This window comes from Salvelinus namaycush, chromosome 6, assembly GCF_016432855.1.
Source record: "Salvelinus namaycush isolate Seneca chromosome 6, SaNama_1.0, whole genome shotgun sequence".
Taxonomy (NCBI): Eukaryota; Metazoa; Chordata; class Actinopteri; order Salmoniformes; family Salmonidae; genus Salvelinus; species Salvelinus namaycush.
The window spans coordinates 37024558-37044949 of record NC_052312.1 but is presented as its reverse complement, the minus strand read 5'-3'; the positions used below and the strand labels follow the sequence as shown (position 1 = coordinate 37044949).

At 43.5% G+C, this 20392-nt stretch overlaps 1 protein-coding gene and 1 pseudogene across 1 annotated transcript; one reads left to right on the top strand and one right to left on the bottom strand.

Moving 5' to 3' along the window:
* Positions 1–2121: 2121 nt before the first annotated feature.
* LOC120049947 lies at positions 2122–12898 on the bottom strand (annotated as a pseudogene).
* A 4285-nt stretch (positions 12899–17183) lies between these two features.
* On the top strand, positions 17184–17768 carry LOC120049366 (achaete-scute homolog 1a-like). The gene has a single exon (XM_038995634.1). The coding sequence runs from the start codon at positions 17184–17186 to the stop codon at positions 17766–17768; it is 585 nt and encodes a 194-aa protein (XP_038851562.1).
* Positions 17769–20392: the final 2624 nt, after the last annotated feature.

Genomic DNA, 20392 nt, shown 5'->3' with positions numbered 1-20392 from the left:
AATAGCTCCCATTGCTTAAATATACACACACACACACACACACACAGCTGGTGGGGACATTACCCCTGGGTGGTCAGTTCCCAGGGTCATCCGTCTGCTGCTTCTGTATTAGATAGTGTAACATCCAGCCTGACGGCATTGGGGAAATATCAGGGCAAAGGTCAAATTCACACAGGAACCATTCCACTCCTCCATGTTGCATTTATTATACCAGGCCAGGGGTGTCCTATGTGGGAAATAATTAAATAAATATGGAACCAATCGCTGGTCTTGACATTACTCTATTTGCTGGGGCTTGACACACGTCTACATAAAGTAGACAAACACTTAAGAACATAACATTAGAAGATTTGATATACTGAATAACCACGAGGTAGCAAGTACTGGGACTGCAGTCAGAGGCCTTAGTCGGCAGACGGAGTCAAAAGTCGAGACCCAAGTGGAACCTAGTTTTAGAATGCAGTGTTTTTCTGTCCCTTCAGTCTTGACGCACAGAGACACAGGTCCTGGGAAGCAGCGTGACACACTGACGTGCCAACCGTTTGACCATTAACGGGCAAAACAGGAACAAGTCTCGACAAAGCTGATAGGAATGCTGCTGACCAATGTGCCGGCTACATATAAGGGCATATATTAGCGTTGTTTTTCTCATGCCACAGTGGGCGCAACGATCAACCTAAAAACATAATCACATAACTTGTTGAACAGCCTGGGAGACCCATGAATATAATGATTAACAGAGAGGAAGGAGGACATAGAACACACACATCATTCTACAGTTCCCATCACCGGTTCATTAAATACCTTAATGAATGTACAGGTAACTGCCAAAATAAAGGAAACACCAACATAAAAGTGTCTTAATAGGGCGTGGAACTCTATTGGATGGATGCGACACCCCTCCACAAGAAATTCCATCCTTTGGTGTTTTGTTGATGGTGGTGGAAAACGCTGTGATGGGGGCATAGCCATGGTAGGCGAAATAATGGCCTGCCCAGATTTTTTTTTACATGACCCTAAGCATGATGGGATGTTAAACACTTAACTAACTCAGGAACCACATCTGTGTGGAAGCACCTGCTTTCAATTTCTCTTTGTTTCCATTATTTTGGCAGCTACCTGTATGCAACTTCTAACCTTGAGAAGTGAAACTAGACAGATGAAAAACAAAGTGTCCATGCTTTGGTACATACTACACTGCAGGGCCTTGGCCCATAAAAGGGGAGGGGAGCTCCAGAGTAGGATACACAAGAGACACCTGAGCCCAGAGTCTAGACACACACATACAGTACACACTTGACGCAGCCACTGAGTGCTCCACTCGTCCCTCCTCATTTATAATACATGAGAACCAGAGTAGACAGACTAGAGGCTGATATAGGATCTTCCCTTTGGGATAAAGGAGGATTCCCCTAGAGACCCATCCAGCAGTCAGCCAGTGTTTATGCTTGTTGCCTCGACTTAGAAGTCCTCTGCAATACAAAGCTGACAAACAAGAGTACAGTCTTGCTGCTACGATAATGGTCAAGTTACATACCGCTGTTGGTAATTATGTAACAGCAGTACCACTCCAGATCCTTGAGGATCAACGATCACAGAACAAACAGACAGAAAGAATGGGACTAAAATGGCTGACATTTGGTATAACTTACAAGATAAAAAGACGGGAATAAATATTGGTGGTTGAACCTATCGCTACATTAACTCTGTCAAACCGGCACATTGCCTTAGGGCAGGGAAGGGCCACAAAAAAAACTGAACTCCTCATGAAGGACCGCAGTGGCTCAACTGAGTCCCCCCCCCCACAAAATACCTTGCCTTAGGGTATTGAAAACAGAGGCGCTGCATAGAACTATCCCGTTTGATACATCAGTGGAGACATACCAGTGTGAATATAGTATATTAGCATTTTCCTTTCCTACAATCTCCTTTGCGAGCATATATCACTTTCATGTGTCTTCTAAACCAGTCTGGTGCATGGAATAAATGGAATATTATGCCAGAGGGGAGATCTGAGACAGTGAGACAACATGAACTAGATACAAGCTGAGCTAGGCAAACCAGACATGTTTCATAATAGGATTCTACCAAAAACATGAGACAACTAACAGTCAGTGTGTGCTTCAGCCTTTATTCAGAGTATTTACATAAATGAGGAGAAAGAGAAAGGTGGGGGGTTGGAGGAGTGGAGAGGTGAGGGTCGTGTTAAGGTCATCCGGCCTGCTTCTTCAGCGTGTGTCCGTAGAGCGTGTCTCCCACCAGCTCTCTCACGGCCTCCCTGTCCTCGGCGTCTGTCACAGACACAAATGGTGGCCATGACCCTTGACCAGACGCAGATCATATGACCTGTCTGTTCTCTGGTGGCATGGGAGCTTTCTGATCGAAAGGTTACTGGTTCGAGTCCCTCTGAAGGAGCTGGGACTGCTCTGTATTAAACTCTGTCTTTAGTGGGGTTGAGTCAGAGTGGGTTTTGAAATGCAGATGAGAGCACTGCTTTAGATGAATAATAAATCACGGCTGAGCCAGTGGAGGAGCTCCCTGCTGCTCTGAGGAGCTATTCTACCAGCATTCACTTAAACTGGGGAGTTTAGAATACATGACAATGGTTGCTTAGGCAAGGTAATGCAGAAAAAGTGTGACATCATCATGCAGAAGCAGGATGGCATGCATTACAGATGGGCCATTCATTTAGCTGGTCCCTAACAGAAAATGCATTAGGGCAGGATGTTAAATCAAGAGATGCACACAGGCAGTATGTAGTAGCTGCATGTCTGAGCTTTCTTGTTGAGGGTCCAACTTTTTAAGTGTTGTTCAAATGCATATTTACATAGTAATGACATACTGCAGACAGGTACACAGGTTCACTGAACATAAATGTTTTAGTTTGCCACAGTAAAACACCTGAGAGTGGTGGTACAAAGTAAACTGTACCATCTGCATGGCAACGCCGCTGAGAAGACACTCAGATTATTCATTTACTGCTGAAATAAGCACAAGCAGAGAGAGATAAAAGTCCCCATAGGTATAACAAATATGCATCTCTCCTCACGACGCCTTGTACAGCAACAGCCATAATTATCCTGCATTGTCACATTGTGAAGCCAGAGAAAATAAGCTTCCTGATAAACATAAAACACACTGTAGATACATTTACTTTACTCCCTTCCTTGTTATTAAGCAATGACTCATATATAATATCGCAGGTCTGTCGACAGTCAGAGAAGGGGGATGCGTTTGGTTGTTATTTGTGATGGGTGAGGGAAGATGTCTACCATTGTGTGTGGAACTCAGACTTGGTGACAGGCGACAGCTACACACACACAGGCAGCGCTATCTATCAGCAATAAGCTGATGTCGCACTGCAAACTGGGTTTAGCCATGAGGACCTCTCTCTCTCTCTAGCTATAGTCTGTCGCTCCTTTTCTCTCTAACATCTCCCTCTCTTTGAGCCTCTCTCTCTTCCACTCCCTTCTCTCTCTCCCTACTTCTCCCTACCCCTTCTCTCCCCCTACCCCCTCTCTCTCTCGCTGTCCCTACCCCCTCTCTCTCTCTCTCTCGCTGTCCCTACGCCCTCTCTCTCTCTCTCTCTCTGTCCCTAACCCCTCTCTCTCTCGCTGTCCCTAACCCCTCTCTCTCTCGCTGTCCCTAACCCCTCTCTCTCTCGCTGTCCCTAACCCCTCTCTCTCTCTCTCGCTGTCCCTAACCCCGCTGTCTCTCTGTCCCTAACCCCGCTGTCTCTCTGTCCCTAACCCCGCTGTCTCTCTGTCCCTAACCCCGCTGTCTCTCTGTCCCTAACCCCGCTGTCTCTCTGTCCCTAACCCCGCTGTCTCTCTGTCCCTAACCCCGCTGTCTCTCTGTCCCTAACCCCGCTGTCTCTCTGTCCCTACTCCCTCTGTCTCTCTGTCCCTACTCCCTCTGTCTCTCTGTCCCTACTCCCTCTGTCTCTCTGTCCCTACTCCCTCTGTCTCTCTGTCCCTACTCCCTCTGTCTCTCTGTCCCTACTCCCTCTGTCTCTCTGTCCCTACTCCCTCTGTCTCTCTGTCCCTACTCCCTCTGTCTCTCTGTCCCTACTCCCTCTGTCTCTCTGTCCCTACTCCCTCTGTCTCTCTGTCCCTACTCCCTCTGTCTCTCTGTCCCTACTCCCTCTGTCTCTCTGTCCCTACTCCCTCTGTCTCTCTGTCCCTACTCCCTCTGTCTCTCTGTCCCTACTCCCTCTGTCTCTCTGTCCCTACTCCCTCTGTCTCTCTGTCCCTACTCCCTCTGTCTCTCTGTCCCTACTCCCTCTCTCTCTCTGTCCCTACTCCCTCTCTCTCTCTGTCCCTACTCCCTCTCTCTCTCTGTCCCTACTCCCTCTCTCTCTCTGTCCCTACTCCCTCTCTCTCTCTGTCCCTACTCCCTCTCTCTCTCTGTCCCTACTCCCTCTCTCTCTCTCTCTGTCCCTACTCCCTCTCTCTCTCTGTCCCTACTCCCTCTCTCTCGGTCCCTACCCCCCCTCAGCCCTCAGTCTCCATGACCATCCATGATTTGTTAGGTAACAGTTCTCTGAAATCGCAGGAAGGAGCACCAACATGCCCAGGGGTTCAATTATTAACACACACTGCAGGAACAGGAAGCTACTAGGCTTAGCTGCTGTTAGGAAATCTTTTTGTTTTTTTTATGAATAAGGCCTACCTGAAATGGCTATCTGCAGACTATATAATCATTTAGGCGAGCAGTCAGCTCACCAGACCTTTGATTTAATCAAGAGGCTAATTAAGGGATTAATGATCATTTCTTTGGGCCAAATTGATTTACCCTGCTAGTGCTTCATTGTGTTGTCGAAACAGGAGACCGTTCAACAGCGTGTCCGCCCTGTAGCCAGGATGGCAGTGTTTATATAGAAGCTGTCAGTGTCAGTGTCATGCACAGGAGGTTGGTGGTACCTTAATTTGGGAGGACGGGCTCGTTGAAATGACTGGAGCAGAATCAGTAGAATGGTATCAAATACAGCAAACACATGGTTTCCAGGTGTAGGATGCCATTATTATGAGCCGTTCTCCCCTCAGCAGCCTCCACTGGGTCAGGTAGCTGGACCATCTGTCACTCTGTGAGCACAGCAGCTACTGGCTCTGACAGAGAGGGCCATGCAGAGCAGCGGAATATAGTACAAATGAACAGTCACACAGTACATGCATATGCAACACAAACATAAACAGACAGGAAGCTAGCTACTGTATTATGTAGTGCAGTCTATGTCATTCATTAGTGGGACAGCCCAGGGACAGATGGAGATAGTGCTCATGTAGCAGAAAGATAAGCCTGAATAGAGCACGGCAGCTTGTCGTCCTAAAGAAACGGAAAAGAGATACCTCTGGTTCGTTTCTATGGGGAAAATGAATGGGAAAGAACGGGGTTTTGGGATAAACACCGAAAATAAGGTCTGAGGTTAACACAGGCTTAGGAGATCATATACGTTTTGTTCGATGAGATAATATCAGGCAGTTAACATGACCTTTATGAAATATGAAGCCTTTCACGTGCATTGTGTGCTTTTTTTGATGACATAAATGCTTCAGAATTCACAACAAAGTGATGTTAGCTGATGAAGATTATCTCATAGAACAAGATCTCCTAAGCCTGTGTTTACCACCAACCTTATTTCATTGCGTATATCCAAAAACTCCATTCATTTACCCCTAGGCCTTGCCCAACGAACCATGGCACAAAGGGTACAAAGTACCTATATCCACAGTAAAACCAGTCCTATATCGACATAACCTGAAAGGCCGCTCAGCAAGGAAGAAGCCACTGCTCCAAAACCGCCATAAAAAAGCCAGACTACGGTTTGCAACTGCACATGGGGACAAAGATAGTACTTTTTGGAGAAATGTCCTCTGCTCTGATAAAACAAAAATAGAACTGTTTGGCCATAATGACCATCGTTATGTTTGGAGGAAAAAGAGGGAGGCTTGCAAGCCGAAGAACACCATCCCAAACGTGAAGCACGGGGGTGGCAGCATCATGTTGTGGGGGTGCTTTGCTGCAGGAGGGACTGGTGCATTTCACAAAATAGATGGCATCATGAGGCAGGAAAATTATGTGGATGGAAAATTATGTGCCAAAATTCACCCAACTTATTGTGGGAAGCTTGTGGAAGGCTACCCGAAACGTTTGACCCAAGTTAAACAATTTAAAGGCAATGCTACCAAATACTAATTGAGTGCATGTAAACTTCTGACCCACTGGGAATGTGATGAAAGAAATAAAAGCTGAAATAAATGACTGTCTACTATTATTCTGACATTTCACATTCTTAAAATAAGGTGGTGATTCTAACTGACCTAAGACAGAGAATTTTTACTAGGATTAAATGTCAGGAATTGTGAAAAACTGAGTTTAAATGTATTTGGCTAAGGTGTATGTAAACTTCCGACTTCAACTGTATATCCCCAGTCTGTCCTGTGCATGTCCACCCACACCCTACAATGAACAGCTGTGTGATGGATTTTCTGTACATCTCTAGATGTGTCCCTCAGTGTGTGTGTGTGCGTGTGCATGGTTGCGTTTGTGTGTGTGTGTGTGTGTGTGTGTGTGTGTGCGCGCGTGTGTGTGTGATGTGTTTGTGAATCTGGGCAGCCCTTTGACAGTGTTGCTAGCCTGCTGAGAGAGAATTCCCCTGGGATAGAGAGAGTGAAGAAGAGAGAGGCAGAGAGAGAGATGAAGAGAGAGTGGTCCCCTCTGCTCCATAGGAGTGAATGTGTGGATTCCAGCCTCTGCCGCTATAAATACTCCAGTCACGCATCAGAACAACAGTCTGCTGGCGGGGACAGGTTTTACATACATTTAGACGAGTAGAGGACACACATTTAATCTGTTTCCCTTACTCTCAGTTAGAGGACATGAATACAGAACAGTAGATGCACTGTTTGTGTGTCAGGTAGCATTAGCTGAGTTAATGGGGAACTAAACAAAATGGTGGACAGGGAAACCCAGGAGCTTTCTACCTGGTGCTGTGGTCTAATTCAATTACATGTAAGATTATTTTTGTATTTCGACCTACTTAGTCCACCTGTCGGCTCTCTCTAGTAATGAGCCTGGGGAGGAGGTTAGAACTAACAATTTTTTTTTCTTGACATGATTTGAGTGAGAGTAGCTTTTAGGTTTACATTGTTGTTTAACTCCAACTCACCCACTCCCAGTTGCTCCAGCCGGGCCTTGAACTCTGGCCTCTCCTCCAGGACCCTAAGGAGATGGGTGGGCTCCATGCGCTCCAGCTCCACCCTCCAGTACACATAGATCTTGTGGTTGAAGCTGACGTACACCAGACAGGGGCTGTTCTTGCCATCCGTACAGGTGTACTGACCTGTTAAACACCAATATGTAAGGCCGGTTAGACAACCACAGGGAAGAACATATTCCACATATTCCATGACTAGGCGCCCGAGTTTTCCCTAATCACATGTCTTAAATCGGGAAAAACTCCAGGCCCTAGTCATTACAGTAAAAATACATTCAGTGACAATAGGAGAGGCTTAGAAATAGGATTGTTCAAATCAAATAAATATAATCAGATGTTATTTGTTACATGCAGCGAAATGACAAGCCCTTAACCAACAATGCAGTTTTTTTTTGTTGTAAGAAAATATTTGCTCATCACTGTGGCCCTGTGAACACTGGCCTATAATAATGCGTGTTTCGCAAGCAATGCCAACAGTGGTGAGGCTGAGCTAATTCACTCCAATAACCACAGAGACAAAGCATGGATGACCGCTGAGTGTGTGTTGTTCACACACTGACTCTGATTGTCCTGTCTGTAGCTTCAACATGCGTTCATCGTTACACATTCTGCATTTATTCCTTGTGGTATTATTATTATTTGTATTATTCTCTGCGCTGTTGGAAAGCACGCATTTCACAGTTACTCCACACCTGTTGTTTAAGAAGCATGTGACAAAAATAATTGAATTTGATTCTCTCTTGCCCATTTCTTTAATCCTCTTATTAGATAACAATATGATCTCTCTCTGCTCTCAGAGGCACTGGGCCTCGTGCAGAAATTGGAGAGACAGCGTTTGACATCGAGCGAGAGAGTGGGAGATAGAGAGTGGGAGATAGAGTGGGAGATAGAGAGGATGTAGCTTGTTTATGTGAGCCTGAAGTCCAACACTGCCATCTAATGGTGACATGAGCTGGAAACATTTACTGTATTAATACTGTCAATATCATTTGCTTAGTCATCACGTAAATCAGGTATACATAGGTGAGAGATCTGACAAGAATGTGTGGTTCAGAATGAGATCTCACCTGCACAGAAAGCATTGACGTTCTAGTCAAACTGGAACCGCAGCACCATGCGGTTGTGGTCGATGATGTAGGTCTGACCATCCCAGGCACACGCCACCACCTCCTCTCTGCCGTCGCCCTGGAGACAGAGGCACAGTCACAATGTCAAAAACCGCACGGTCACAGGCAGTCACTAAAAAAAACTGACCACTTCAACTGCTCTGAACTGTCCATCAGTTTCAGTGTGCCTGGAACACAAAAACACACGATCACATTGTTCACATACTAAAATTACCAACATTTTATGCTTAATATTGTTAATGCTATCAAGAGTATTGTTTAAACTGCATATAATAATAATAATACGACAGCCTGAGATTTTTTTTTAGAGAACTAAAACAGCTCAAGACCTGCAGATCACTGGTTCTCACGGGGTTAACTAAGACATTAAAGCCATAGAAATTGAATGAATTATTCATACGGTTACAGCAGCACTCTGAGTGCTGGACACCAACATAGTCATCTAAAGATCTCCATCCCTGAGCTAAAAGCAAGAAAATAGCACATAATTTAAGGTAACCTTTATTCAACACAATTTCTGTCCCTCAATCTCCCCAGAAAACACCAACAAGCTTTGAATTCGAAATCCAAATACTTGGGAAAAAATATAAAATAAAATGGCTGTAATATGATCTGGCTACATTTCACTATTCCCTCAGCAGAATTCCTCAAACATTGATCCTAATTAGGGTACACAGGCATGTCAAGCCCTCTCTTGGTGCATCATTATTAGCCTATCTGTGACTGGCCCAGACTCTCTAGTAAGATAATCCTATTGGTTCCCCTTTTCTTTAAATATTGATAGTCTCTCCAGGAGCTCACAGAGCCCTCAGCCTGCAACAACCACAACCAGTCTCCTCTGGTAACATTCACCCACAACACCTCCCTCCCTTCTACATGCCTTTCCTAGTTCTGAGTGACCTTGTTAGAAACTGTAATTGGTGAGAGAGTAAGAAAGGTCTTCCTTCTCCCCTTAAGGGGGCAGCGGAGCAGGCTAGGCAGCTCTGTGAGCTGGCAGATATACTGCCTGTCAGAGATGTCCAGCAGATTTCTATAAGGAGGATTAATATACAGGGTTATTGCTGTTGAGATAAACAGGTCAGTCAGGTATCTTCACAACCACAAGTCATATAAACCTTGGATCTGCTCATATTCACACTGAAAAACTCACCTAACAGCAGAGTGGAAGTACTTCTTTTTTTTGTTGCTGAGCCCGCCACAGTTATGATTTAGCTCATTACTTTAGAAGATAATTGACTGCAGTAATGTTAACACGTCCTGTCTGAACACATCCTCATTAGGATTCCGTTATGAGACGGATTGAGTAAAATAAAGTTCAGAGTGGTCAGTGGTGCGATTAGTGAATTGCGCAGCGTTGCTCTTCTGAACAACTTACTTCAGACACTTTCTAGAGTACAAAGGGCAAACAGGCCGCATTTAGAGGAGTCGCCTTTGGAGCCTCTGCTTATGCTCCCGATGAGATGAGTGGAGACGTTCTTGTTGTGGATCCGACAAGTGGTCAGATGCAGAAAGACGTCTCTGGAGGGACCCTCGCTGTGACAGACACATTACAAACACAGGACGATACCAACATGAACTGGCACAGCTTATCTATAATTAGACAGCCAAAGCACATGTCTACTACTGTGTACTGTATGTATCAATACTGCATATGTATTAGGTGCTCTGCATGTCCAGTGGTACGTACCTGCCAGGAGTAGGTGGGGCCTCCTCCCCAGGCCCCGCTTCAGAGGAGCCCTGTTGTGTCCATGTGCACAGCAGGATGGCAAAGCCACAACCAGGCTGGGACACCATCAGTTCAGGAAGACCCACTAGGTCTGGGTTTACTGACAGGCTGTCCACCTGTCACAGGAGGAAATAATGGATTAGAAATAGTAGAGTGTACACTTTACAGGATGTGAAGTCATCCAGTGTTATGTGGGGTTTATATGTCAGGCCAGAGTTCAACTCGGGATAACCGGTCATACAAAAGTAGCTCAGCTTTTAGCCAGGTCAATTTCTATGGCAACGAATCCTTCAGAACGAACCAGCTCCTGGGCAGGCTAACTCTACTTACCCTGAATGAAATGACTGAGCCGCGAGTTGAGGATCAATTAACTCAGATTCACTCCCTCTTGCAAAGACTTCCATCATCCCCTCCATTTGAGGAAGACGACTGATTCAATATTTTATTAATCAAATGTTTTTTGTGTGTTAAAAATTACTAATGTTAAGATTTATCACATTACACATTTAGTAATGATAGAATGCATTTGAAACTTCACGCAATGTAACACTTTTGTGTGACTTAATAAATAACAAATATCAATAGGAGTGGGAAGGTGCTTGTGCATTGATAAGCACACCAAAGACCTTAACGATAAGTTTGAAAATAAAGACGGCACTTTTAATAGCCTATTTCACACCATAGCCTGCTGAACTTGCGAGATCATTTTTCTCTCAGAACAAATAAAAATGTGGCACTGATTAATTCATAGATGAAGGTTTCAGCATTGTCTCAATGAAGAGTTCGACTAGCCAGGTGCGACTTGCGCAGTTACTAACCTGTTAGAGATAGCGGCAGGCGGACGAGCAATATCCACCGTCGTAGAACGGACCAAGCCTGAGCTGGAATGTAAAACTTGCTGAAGCTGGTAAGAAAACCCTGAGTAGATTGCTCCGTAGGATACCGCTCAGGAGTTTTTCAGCCTTTGATTGACATAATCCATGTTTGTGTATAGACCTACCTGTCCCTCCAGAAGCCACTTCTTCAGCAGGACCAGCTGTCCAGAGCTCAGGTCTGAAGAATCGGTGGGCTCCTCCCAGCGGAACGCTCTCACCACACGGTCTGTGTATCCCACTACAAGCTCACTGCACCCATCCCCATCTGCAAAGCGTGCGCACGCGCACACACACACACACACACACACACACACACACACACACACACACACACACACACACACACACACACACACACACACACACACACACACACACACACACACACACACACACACGGCTGAGAATAAAGCAGTCGAAACAGAAACGGTCAATTGCATTGAGGGTGCCTACGTCTAGGATGAAATGGGTGCAGAACAGAGAGGTTACCTATGTCACTAACAAGGATGACTTTGGTGTTGGCAGGAATGTGCTAAGAGAAGCAGGGTTTCTGGTCATCAGAGAACAGCGCCTCCTGCTGGCTGGACGAATCTGACTTGGCTCCTGCCACTGCAGACAGCTCAAACAGGTGAAACCATCCCTCTGCACCCACAGCAACTACAAAGTTCTGATGGATAAGTTAAGGCAGTGAATAGTTAGATGATAGCACTCATTGGATGCAAGGGGGGGAAAAAACACACAAATATTCCTCATCTGACTGGAGGACTATGCAGTTTCTGGACACCCACCCTTCCTTTGTTGCAGATGTCTCCAACACCAACACAGGTGAGCTAAAAAATAAACAAAAAAGATAATTAATTAAATATTTGTCTAAATCTGCTAAAATAACAACAGAAATCAGATGTGCAGACAGGGGTGTTCAGATTCCCTCTTTTATGCCACTTACAGTTGTTCTTAAATGTGACGATATTTGAACTCAAAGAGGGGTGATCAAATAACCTCTATGCAGCCACTTACCATGCCCACACATGTTCTAGTGATCCAAGGCTTAGAGTCATCATTCTTGTACACATGCAGCTTTCCACTGGTGTCACCCACGATAAGTTCATTCAGCTGTTAAAAAATAATGACAGTTAATGTCAAGGTTTTGGTGTCAAGGCCCTGGGTACAGTCACAGCCAGGACATTTTGTTTCCATAGATATAAGACATGTTGTCATAAATATGTTGAAGGTCAAGGAATGTGATTAGAGGACTGTTATGGCATCTACTATTTCACTCTTGACCCTCTTATCGTGACTGGAGGGAATGAGTCAGAGACCCTCTAAACTAAAGCAAGAGTTGCTATTTACAGTACAGGGACTAGAAAGGCACAGCTGGACAACGAATGGGCAAGTGGAGAGTGGGCAGAGCAGTTTATGACTTCTGGCAAATGATTTATATGTTGCCACGTAGGTGGGGAAATAACTGACAAAAAAACGAGTTGAACATGTCATTGGTAGGTCTACAATGTGTATAACTGGCCCTAGGAGGTGGATACACTAACGCCGTAGGCATTGAGACTACACACATTTTTTCAAGAATTGCCCATGTCTGAAAACATGGACACAAGGAAAGATCGCTGAATAGTTGTCTAGCTGCTGATACTTTACCGAGTCATTGTCCGCATCCCCAAGACAAATTGCATGAGGGAAAAGGGTTACGGTGAAATCCAAACTAACACGCTGAACATAGCTCAAGGACCGCATATCACCAGATAACAGTTTGACAGCTGAGCTGGACACTGACAGCTGCAATTTGCATCATCCAAATGCAAGTTAGAGAAACATCAAGTAGTTAGCTGTGTTAAAGCGTATATTTAAGCGTTGCTTCTGCTTTTAAACTTGGCGTGATAACTATTATCAACCATAACCACTAAAAATAACAGAAAGCCGTACTAAACTTGTAAGACTTGAGGGTTTGTACGCTCCTCCTTAAACAAAGCTCACGTGACAAAAACAGTACGGAAACATACTTGAGACAAGCTTCACGCGTTTTGTATTTTGCGATTCGTATGGTCACGTGGCGATATTTATTTACAATCCCACAGATATCGTTAGTTATTGAGAAGTAAAGAAAAAATGAAACAGCCAACGGAAATGTTATATTGTAACATAATCCCTGCATTTGTATTTATGCACAAATACTGAATCCCACCTAGCTGATTATTCAATTGTTCATAATATAGACTAATGTCACACTCACATGTAGCCTAGTAATTCCAGAATATTCTATGAGTGTAAATGATAAATTATAATGTCAGTAAGCTAAAATAATAATTTGGTAGACTGCTATGGGCATTAAATCAAAAAGGTTTAAAAACTCAGAACAACTGCCATCAAGTGGTTACTCGTCGGGGTGCATTTGGGTGATGCACTGTCAATCCTCTAGAGGGTGCTGTTGTACAAGACAAAATATTTTCCAACTATTTCACCTCATCCATACTGTCTAGGGACCCAAGGCCCTTCTGACCCATATGACCCTTTGAGTGAGGAACCCAAGCCACCATTGGTTTGCCTATATATTAGGCCTACATGTTTGAAAGGCCTACATTTGTTGGTATATTCTCAGAAGTGCGGAATAATTTAAGTGCACAGCCTGTGGATATTTACTGCAGCAGAGCCGCTGTTTTCAGTGATCTCCAGTGGTGTAAAGTACTTAAGTAAGAATACTTTAAAGTACTACTTAAGTTGTTTTTTGGGGGTATCTGTACTTTATTTTACTATTTACATTTTTGACTACTTGTACTTTTATTTCACTACATTCCTTAAGAAAATATTGTACTTTTTACTCCATACATTTTCTTTGACACCCAAAAGTACTCGTTACATTTTGAATACTTAGCAGGACAGAAAAATTGTCAAATTCACGCACTTATCAACCGAACATCCCTGTTCATCCCTACTGCCTCTGATCTGGCGGACTCACTAAACACACTAATGCTTCGTTTGTAAATTATGTTTGAAGGTTGGAGTGTGCCCGTGGCTTTCTGTAAATAAAAAAATCAAGAAAAGGGTGCCATCTGGCTTGTTTAATATAAGGAATTTGAAATTATTTATACTTTTACTTTGATACTTATGTATATTTTAAACCAAATACTTATAGACTTTTACTCAAGTAGAATTTTACTGGGTGACTTTTACTTTTACTTGAGTCATTTTCTATTAAGGTAGCTTTACTTTTACTCAAGTATGACAGTTGGGTACTTTTTCCACCACTGGGGATCACTCTCTCTCTCTCTCTCTCTCTCTCTTTCTCTCTCTCTCTCTCTCTCTCTCTCTCTCTCTCTCTCTCTCTCTCTCTCTCTCTCTCTCTCTCTCTCTCTCTCTCTGTGTGTGTGTGTGTGTGTGTGTGTGTGTGTGTGTGTGTGTGTGTGTGTGTGTGTGTGTGTGTGTGTGTGTGTGTGTGTGTGTGTGTGTGTGTGTGTGTGTGTGTGTGTGTGTGTGTAAAGACCAGAACAGGTAGTCACGACCCATTAAACAGCTGCACATCACTGGCCACAGACAGGACTGGATGATTGTCCACATCGACTGTAGGGAATTTCAGATAAATATTCAGTTCAGCATCTCTTCAATAGGCTAACTGCTGAGAGAAGTTGATTCAGATTACTCAGATGCCTTGTGATGGCATGGGTCATTACCATTCACTCCAGATGTTCTTGACAGGTCTCATTAATTAATTAAATGCATAGCACAACCCTTTTCTTTTACTCAATAAGTAAAACAAAAGCATCAGATAGATGTTTAAAGTAGCCTAATTTTAAACTTCCAAAACTTTCAAAATTAAAGTCCCCTATACTGTCATGTACGCTAGCTAGACAACACTGTGCTATAGTCCACTTCATATGTTTTATTTCAGATATGGTCTTTCATCTAAAACTCTATTTTTAGCACAATTGAATAGTTAATGCAGCTGAATATAGGCTATGCCCTTCAAACTTTTTTTATTTAGACCTATTCATGTGTATAAATTGTTAGTAAAGATAAATTAGAATTTTGATAACCGTGATCACTGTGTTTGTATCCTTCAAAATGCATTCAGTAGGGGCTTTCCACTTTATTATAAGACTGATCTGTTGTAATGCACCTGCAGAAATTATACAAAGTAGAGTCAGTGCCATGGCCGACCCCAAACGACCACATTATTTAAAAAAAATAAACACCACAATTTAGTTTAACAGCTAACAAATTGAAAATTAATCCCGCATATCACATAGGGATTATTTCCCAGGACAAATGGGCCCTTATGAGTTTTGTTTATGATGTCTCAGTGAACTCCAAAAGCAGAAAGACAGAGGTGTTTCAATGGATACTCGGGCGCCCAGATGTCATATTAATTATTACACTCGGCTATGACTGGCACCCTCGAATAGAGGGAGCGCTCTGCCTGCCTCTGGAAGATCTGCAGTAGAAAAAAGTCTTTACAAAGCGCTAATTGGACTCTGGAACCGCACTGACAGGGAATGGTAGATAGGTTTCAGAAAGCCGACGATGGCGAGGGGGCTGGGGGAAACTGAATAGAACCCACGCTTATTTTCTAAACTCTCTTGCTGTGCAAAAAAAGGAGGAAAAAGAAAAGAAAAGTTGGTGGGGGCTGGGTTCTTCAATGCAGGCTTGATTTTGAATGCCACAGCCAACACAGAAAATTTTCACAATTTACCCCCTCCCCTCAAACACACACACACACACACACACACACACACACACACACACACACACACACACACACACACACACACACACACACACACACACACACACACACACACACACACACACACACACACACACACACACACACACACACACACACACACACACACACACACTCATCCCCATGAGTGGAGTCGGTTGGTTTTGTTCTGAGTGAAAGACATGTTCTATTATGCTGCCCTTTAAAAGAAAACAAAATTGTCGAAATACACTGTGTCGAGTCGTTACTGTAACAAAATAGGGTGTATCAAATCATACACAAAACATCCTCGAATGCGTCCTTCTTATGGCCCCTTCTCAGATTTACCCTTCCGTTCCGCCTCTCCGAGGGTGATGATTAGCTCTAGCCTAATGAAAGTGGGAAATTCGCCTCTGCTGGACAAAGCTCCATTCTTCGAAAGACGAAGCATTCAAATGCGGTTGTAAAAGTGTTAACAATAAACGGTGGGTCATCCAAGACTGTGGGGTCTGCTTGTGCCTGCCAACCCGACAGTGTTCCAAACAACTTACAGTCAATGGGGTCTATAAGGTATACCTTATAGTATACTGCCCATACTGTATGGACTGCAAAGACAATGCAAACAACTAAATCTTAACATCTTTGATAAGCGCCTTTAAGGTCCGCCTGAGTTTGAGAAGTGCCTTTCAGCACTACTTTTCGGTCCACTTGAGAAATTGGTTATCTGCATGCGTAAAAAGCTAGTATAGTCTAATAGGTTCGCTTGTTTAAGTTATTAAAAAAAAAAAGATATATTCAACAAACAAAAAAAACAACAGTTGTTTGAGTCACCCATAAAGGGACACGTTTAGCTCATTTTACGCATAAAATGAAATTACGCCTTATTTGTCTTTCGACCTCGATCTTATTTTATATTCTATCACACTGTGGCCAACTTTTATGTACAAGACCCTCAGTCTCTCATTCGCCATGAAACAATTCAATATATCTAGTATATAATGTTCATTTCTGAACCATAGACGCTCTATTTATATGCATTTTATATGAGGAGCATTTTGGAACCTTTGCGCGTAATCATGCGATCCGGTGCTAGATTTTCAAAGCAGAGTTGAATGAAAACTAACATTCTATTAGTGCTCAAAACTCTCAAGACATCTGGAACAAGTCGGCATGCTGCAACCAGTTGTGCTTTGGTGACTGTTTGTTCAGTGGTTCAAGTGGCACGCGACCGGCGTACGCATTGCAACAGCATAGGAGCCAAGGTGAATACAACTAGCACGAGGAGGAGGCGTGGTCAAGTCCAGCGCGTGGGGCTGCCAGTGTATAAGCCTCGCTACTAGCCTTTATCAGGACTCAGTTCAGACTGAGGAGTGTGCGAGGCAGAAGCCCACAAGACCGCCCATTAAACACGGCTAAAGTGAGCATTAAGCCACACGTGAACGCCACGAGCAGGACGCACTGCTACGGATCAATCCAAAGAAGAACTCTGAGATTCTCTGCCGCTCTTATTTTTATTTTTCAATACGTGCCAATGGACATCACAGCAAAGATGGAAATAAATGTGAGCCAGCAGCACTTCATGCCCCCCTCCTGCTTCTTTGCTGCCGCAGCGCAGAGTATCCAGCTCAGCCCTACCAGCAGCCAAGGGAGCGGCAAGTCAGCATCCAAGGTGAAGAGACAGCGCTCATCCTCGCCTGAGCTGCTAAGATGCAAGAGGAGGCTGAACTTTGCCGGCTTTGGGTACAGCCTGCCGCAGCAGCAGCCGCACACTGTGGCGCGGCGGAACGAGAGGGAGCGCAACAGAGTGAAACTTGTCAACAACGGCTTCGCCACTCTCCGGGAACACGTCCCCAATGGCGCGGCCAACAAGAAGATGAGCAAAGTGGAAACGTTACGGTCGGCGGTGGAGTACATTCGCGCACTGCAGCAACTTTTGGATGAGCACGACGCGGTGAGCGCAGCGTTTCAGTCCGGGGTCCTGTCGCCCAACAACTACCCCAACGAGATGAACTCCATGGCAGGGTCTCCAGTGTCCTCCTACTCGTCCGATGAGGGGTCCTACGACCCTCTCAGTCCCGAGGAGCAGGAACTCCTGGACTTCACTAACTGGTTCTGAGCATCTGTATCCTATAAGGTAAACATGTTTTTATAATAGGCCTATCATTCATATTCTACAAGTACTGTATTATGCTTTGTTATAATGAATATTGCATTATTACGTTTTCAAGATCAATTGAAAATAACTGAACTAATGTCTTACCTCATTTTCTTGTTCGTTACTATAGGAATATGGATCAATTGAATGATGTAAACTCTCAGCATGGTTCGGGAGGATTACAGGGGAGCTCGCGCCCTCTAGAACAAGACGCACTGAGCTGGCGTTCTGCTCCGGTCGTCCACGACCCAGTCCACCTAAAGGAACGGCCTTGCAACCAGAGAAACTGCGGACATGCAGGCCAGTGTTGAGCCAAACGCCAAAGGACTAAAAAGAAAACGGGCTCTCCATGTCTGACAGCGTGGGAATTCAACCTTCCAGCACATTCGCCCACGAAAACAACATTTCAAAAGTGATTTTACAACAGCACACAAAACATTATTTAAAATGTTGTTCTCAAACTATGCTTAATCCAATCAAAGAACATCAACCCTTCTTTGTAAACTCCTGTGACATTTAGTTCTAAAATGCTTCCAATGTGCGGATTTTATTATATGAAATTCTATATCAAACATGTTTTTCAAATATATCAAGATATTTTTGTATGTAAAGAGATTTTTTTTTAGATGTTTTCTTTTGTATATATTTATATTGGTAAGTTGCTCTTACCTCTTGCCTATTTTAGACTTGTATAATACTCTGCAGCTGGCTATTCTGTGTATGGTCATTGATTAATGAGGTTTCAAGAAGGGGTTTGACACTCCGCCGTTTTAATTTAGCACCAATGTGTCTTATTTAATAGGAAATACATGTTATTGTACATGGAGTTCACGATGATCAAAGGTTATGCAGCTATTGTCCAAACAGAGAACAATGGCGATTCATTGTCTATTGCTATACTGCCAGCTCCACACTGCCTTTACTTATATCATGTTGGTTGAAAAGAGAAAAGCCTATAACCATATTTTCTACACTCTAGTCTCATAATAAAACATTTTCTAGTATTTCCTTTTGTACCTCAGACTTTTTTACGTTTGCATTTTACATTCACTTTTAGTTACAGTGTGTTTGACTGGAGATGGAATGGGAGAAAGGATATAGGAGAGGGGGGAATGAAATATATTTCTGTTACATTTTTTTATAAAAATATTACCCATTTTACGCACACTTCCACCAACGAATTCATGCCATATCACACATTTTACGCGCGTCCCATTTGCGTAAAAAACGGTACATTCTGTAATATAAGCTAATTAACATACAAATAGAGTAATATAACAATAGCAAATTCGAATCCTCAAGAATCCAATAGCCCTGTTTATAGCCCGAGGATACTTAATGGGGGGATAATACGTCTTGCCTGGCTTTAGGCTAGCGGAGACGTGTCACGAATATTGGAGCGTTCATGCTGCATGTCAATTCTGTTGTGCACCAGCTCAATGCTGAAGCGCGCAAGCGCGTGCATATCAGAGTGAGAAAAATATGTAGCTACAGCCCAGCACCCCAAAATAGCACTTGAAAAAGTCCCAGTTGCAACAATGACTCCGTAAGTCCGTCTATGCCATCCTCTTAGTCAAATCCATTACAATAAACTCTAAAAACAACTTTAGTAAACGAAACTGTATAAATAACAGTGAATTACATCAGTTTGCTATGTTTTTGGAACCTCTACTATATTGTGCAATTCTGTAAAACAAACAATCCTATTTCTAATTTAAACATACTTATTTCGTTGGCAAACCATCAACATTAGGATTCCGAATCATATAGAACTGTAGGGTTTAAGCTCTGAAAATAAAGTTAATTGCGATGACAAGAAAAAACGCAAAGCTTGAAAAGTTATTCTTGTTTAGCCTACATGTAAATGATCTCACTTGTGGTAAGTTGCAGGTGCCTACAGTGTAAAAATAGACATACAAACAGTTTTGTAAAGAGCACCCATAACATTCTGCTCCATTTCTAGTTCAGGTACCTATCTAATCCCTGAGGACAAGAAGCATCGCGTTTGACAGGTAGGGACGCGTTTGCTTCGAGGCGCGTGCCTGGTTAATGAGTGAATGCCGTTGTCTAGTGGTGGAGAGGAGACAGCGCATTGAATTGGCTGACGGCGTGTGCCTTTCCTACAGCAGCGCGCGACTAGCACTCAACAAATGTCCTTGGGAAGAAAAAAAACAATGTGGCTGAAGTTAAACCATTTGTTGCGTGCAGCTGCCAGAGGGAATATCGTCAAAGAGTACCAGGTATTGTTCACCACTATCTCTAGCTGAAAGGGTTATTGCTCAGCAGTTATTAACTTGTGATGCTACCACAATACAATTCCTTGACGCCAAGATAAACATCATAGCTGATGCTTCATTAATGATTTATTCGGTAAAATGGTTGTCACATAAGAATATATTCTAAGGCATGGCTACTAGGCCTACATATTATTTGAGTGGAGCCTACTATTACATAAAGCCTGTGTATTGTGTATAATGCACCATTATCTAACTCTCTAGGGGGACAAATACTGATTTTAAATCTATTTCTGGGACCAAGTTATTTATAGACAGGACACAACGTGTATTTTCTGATGGTGTTAAGTC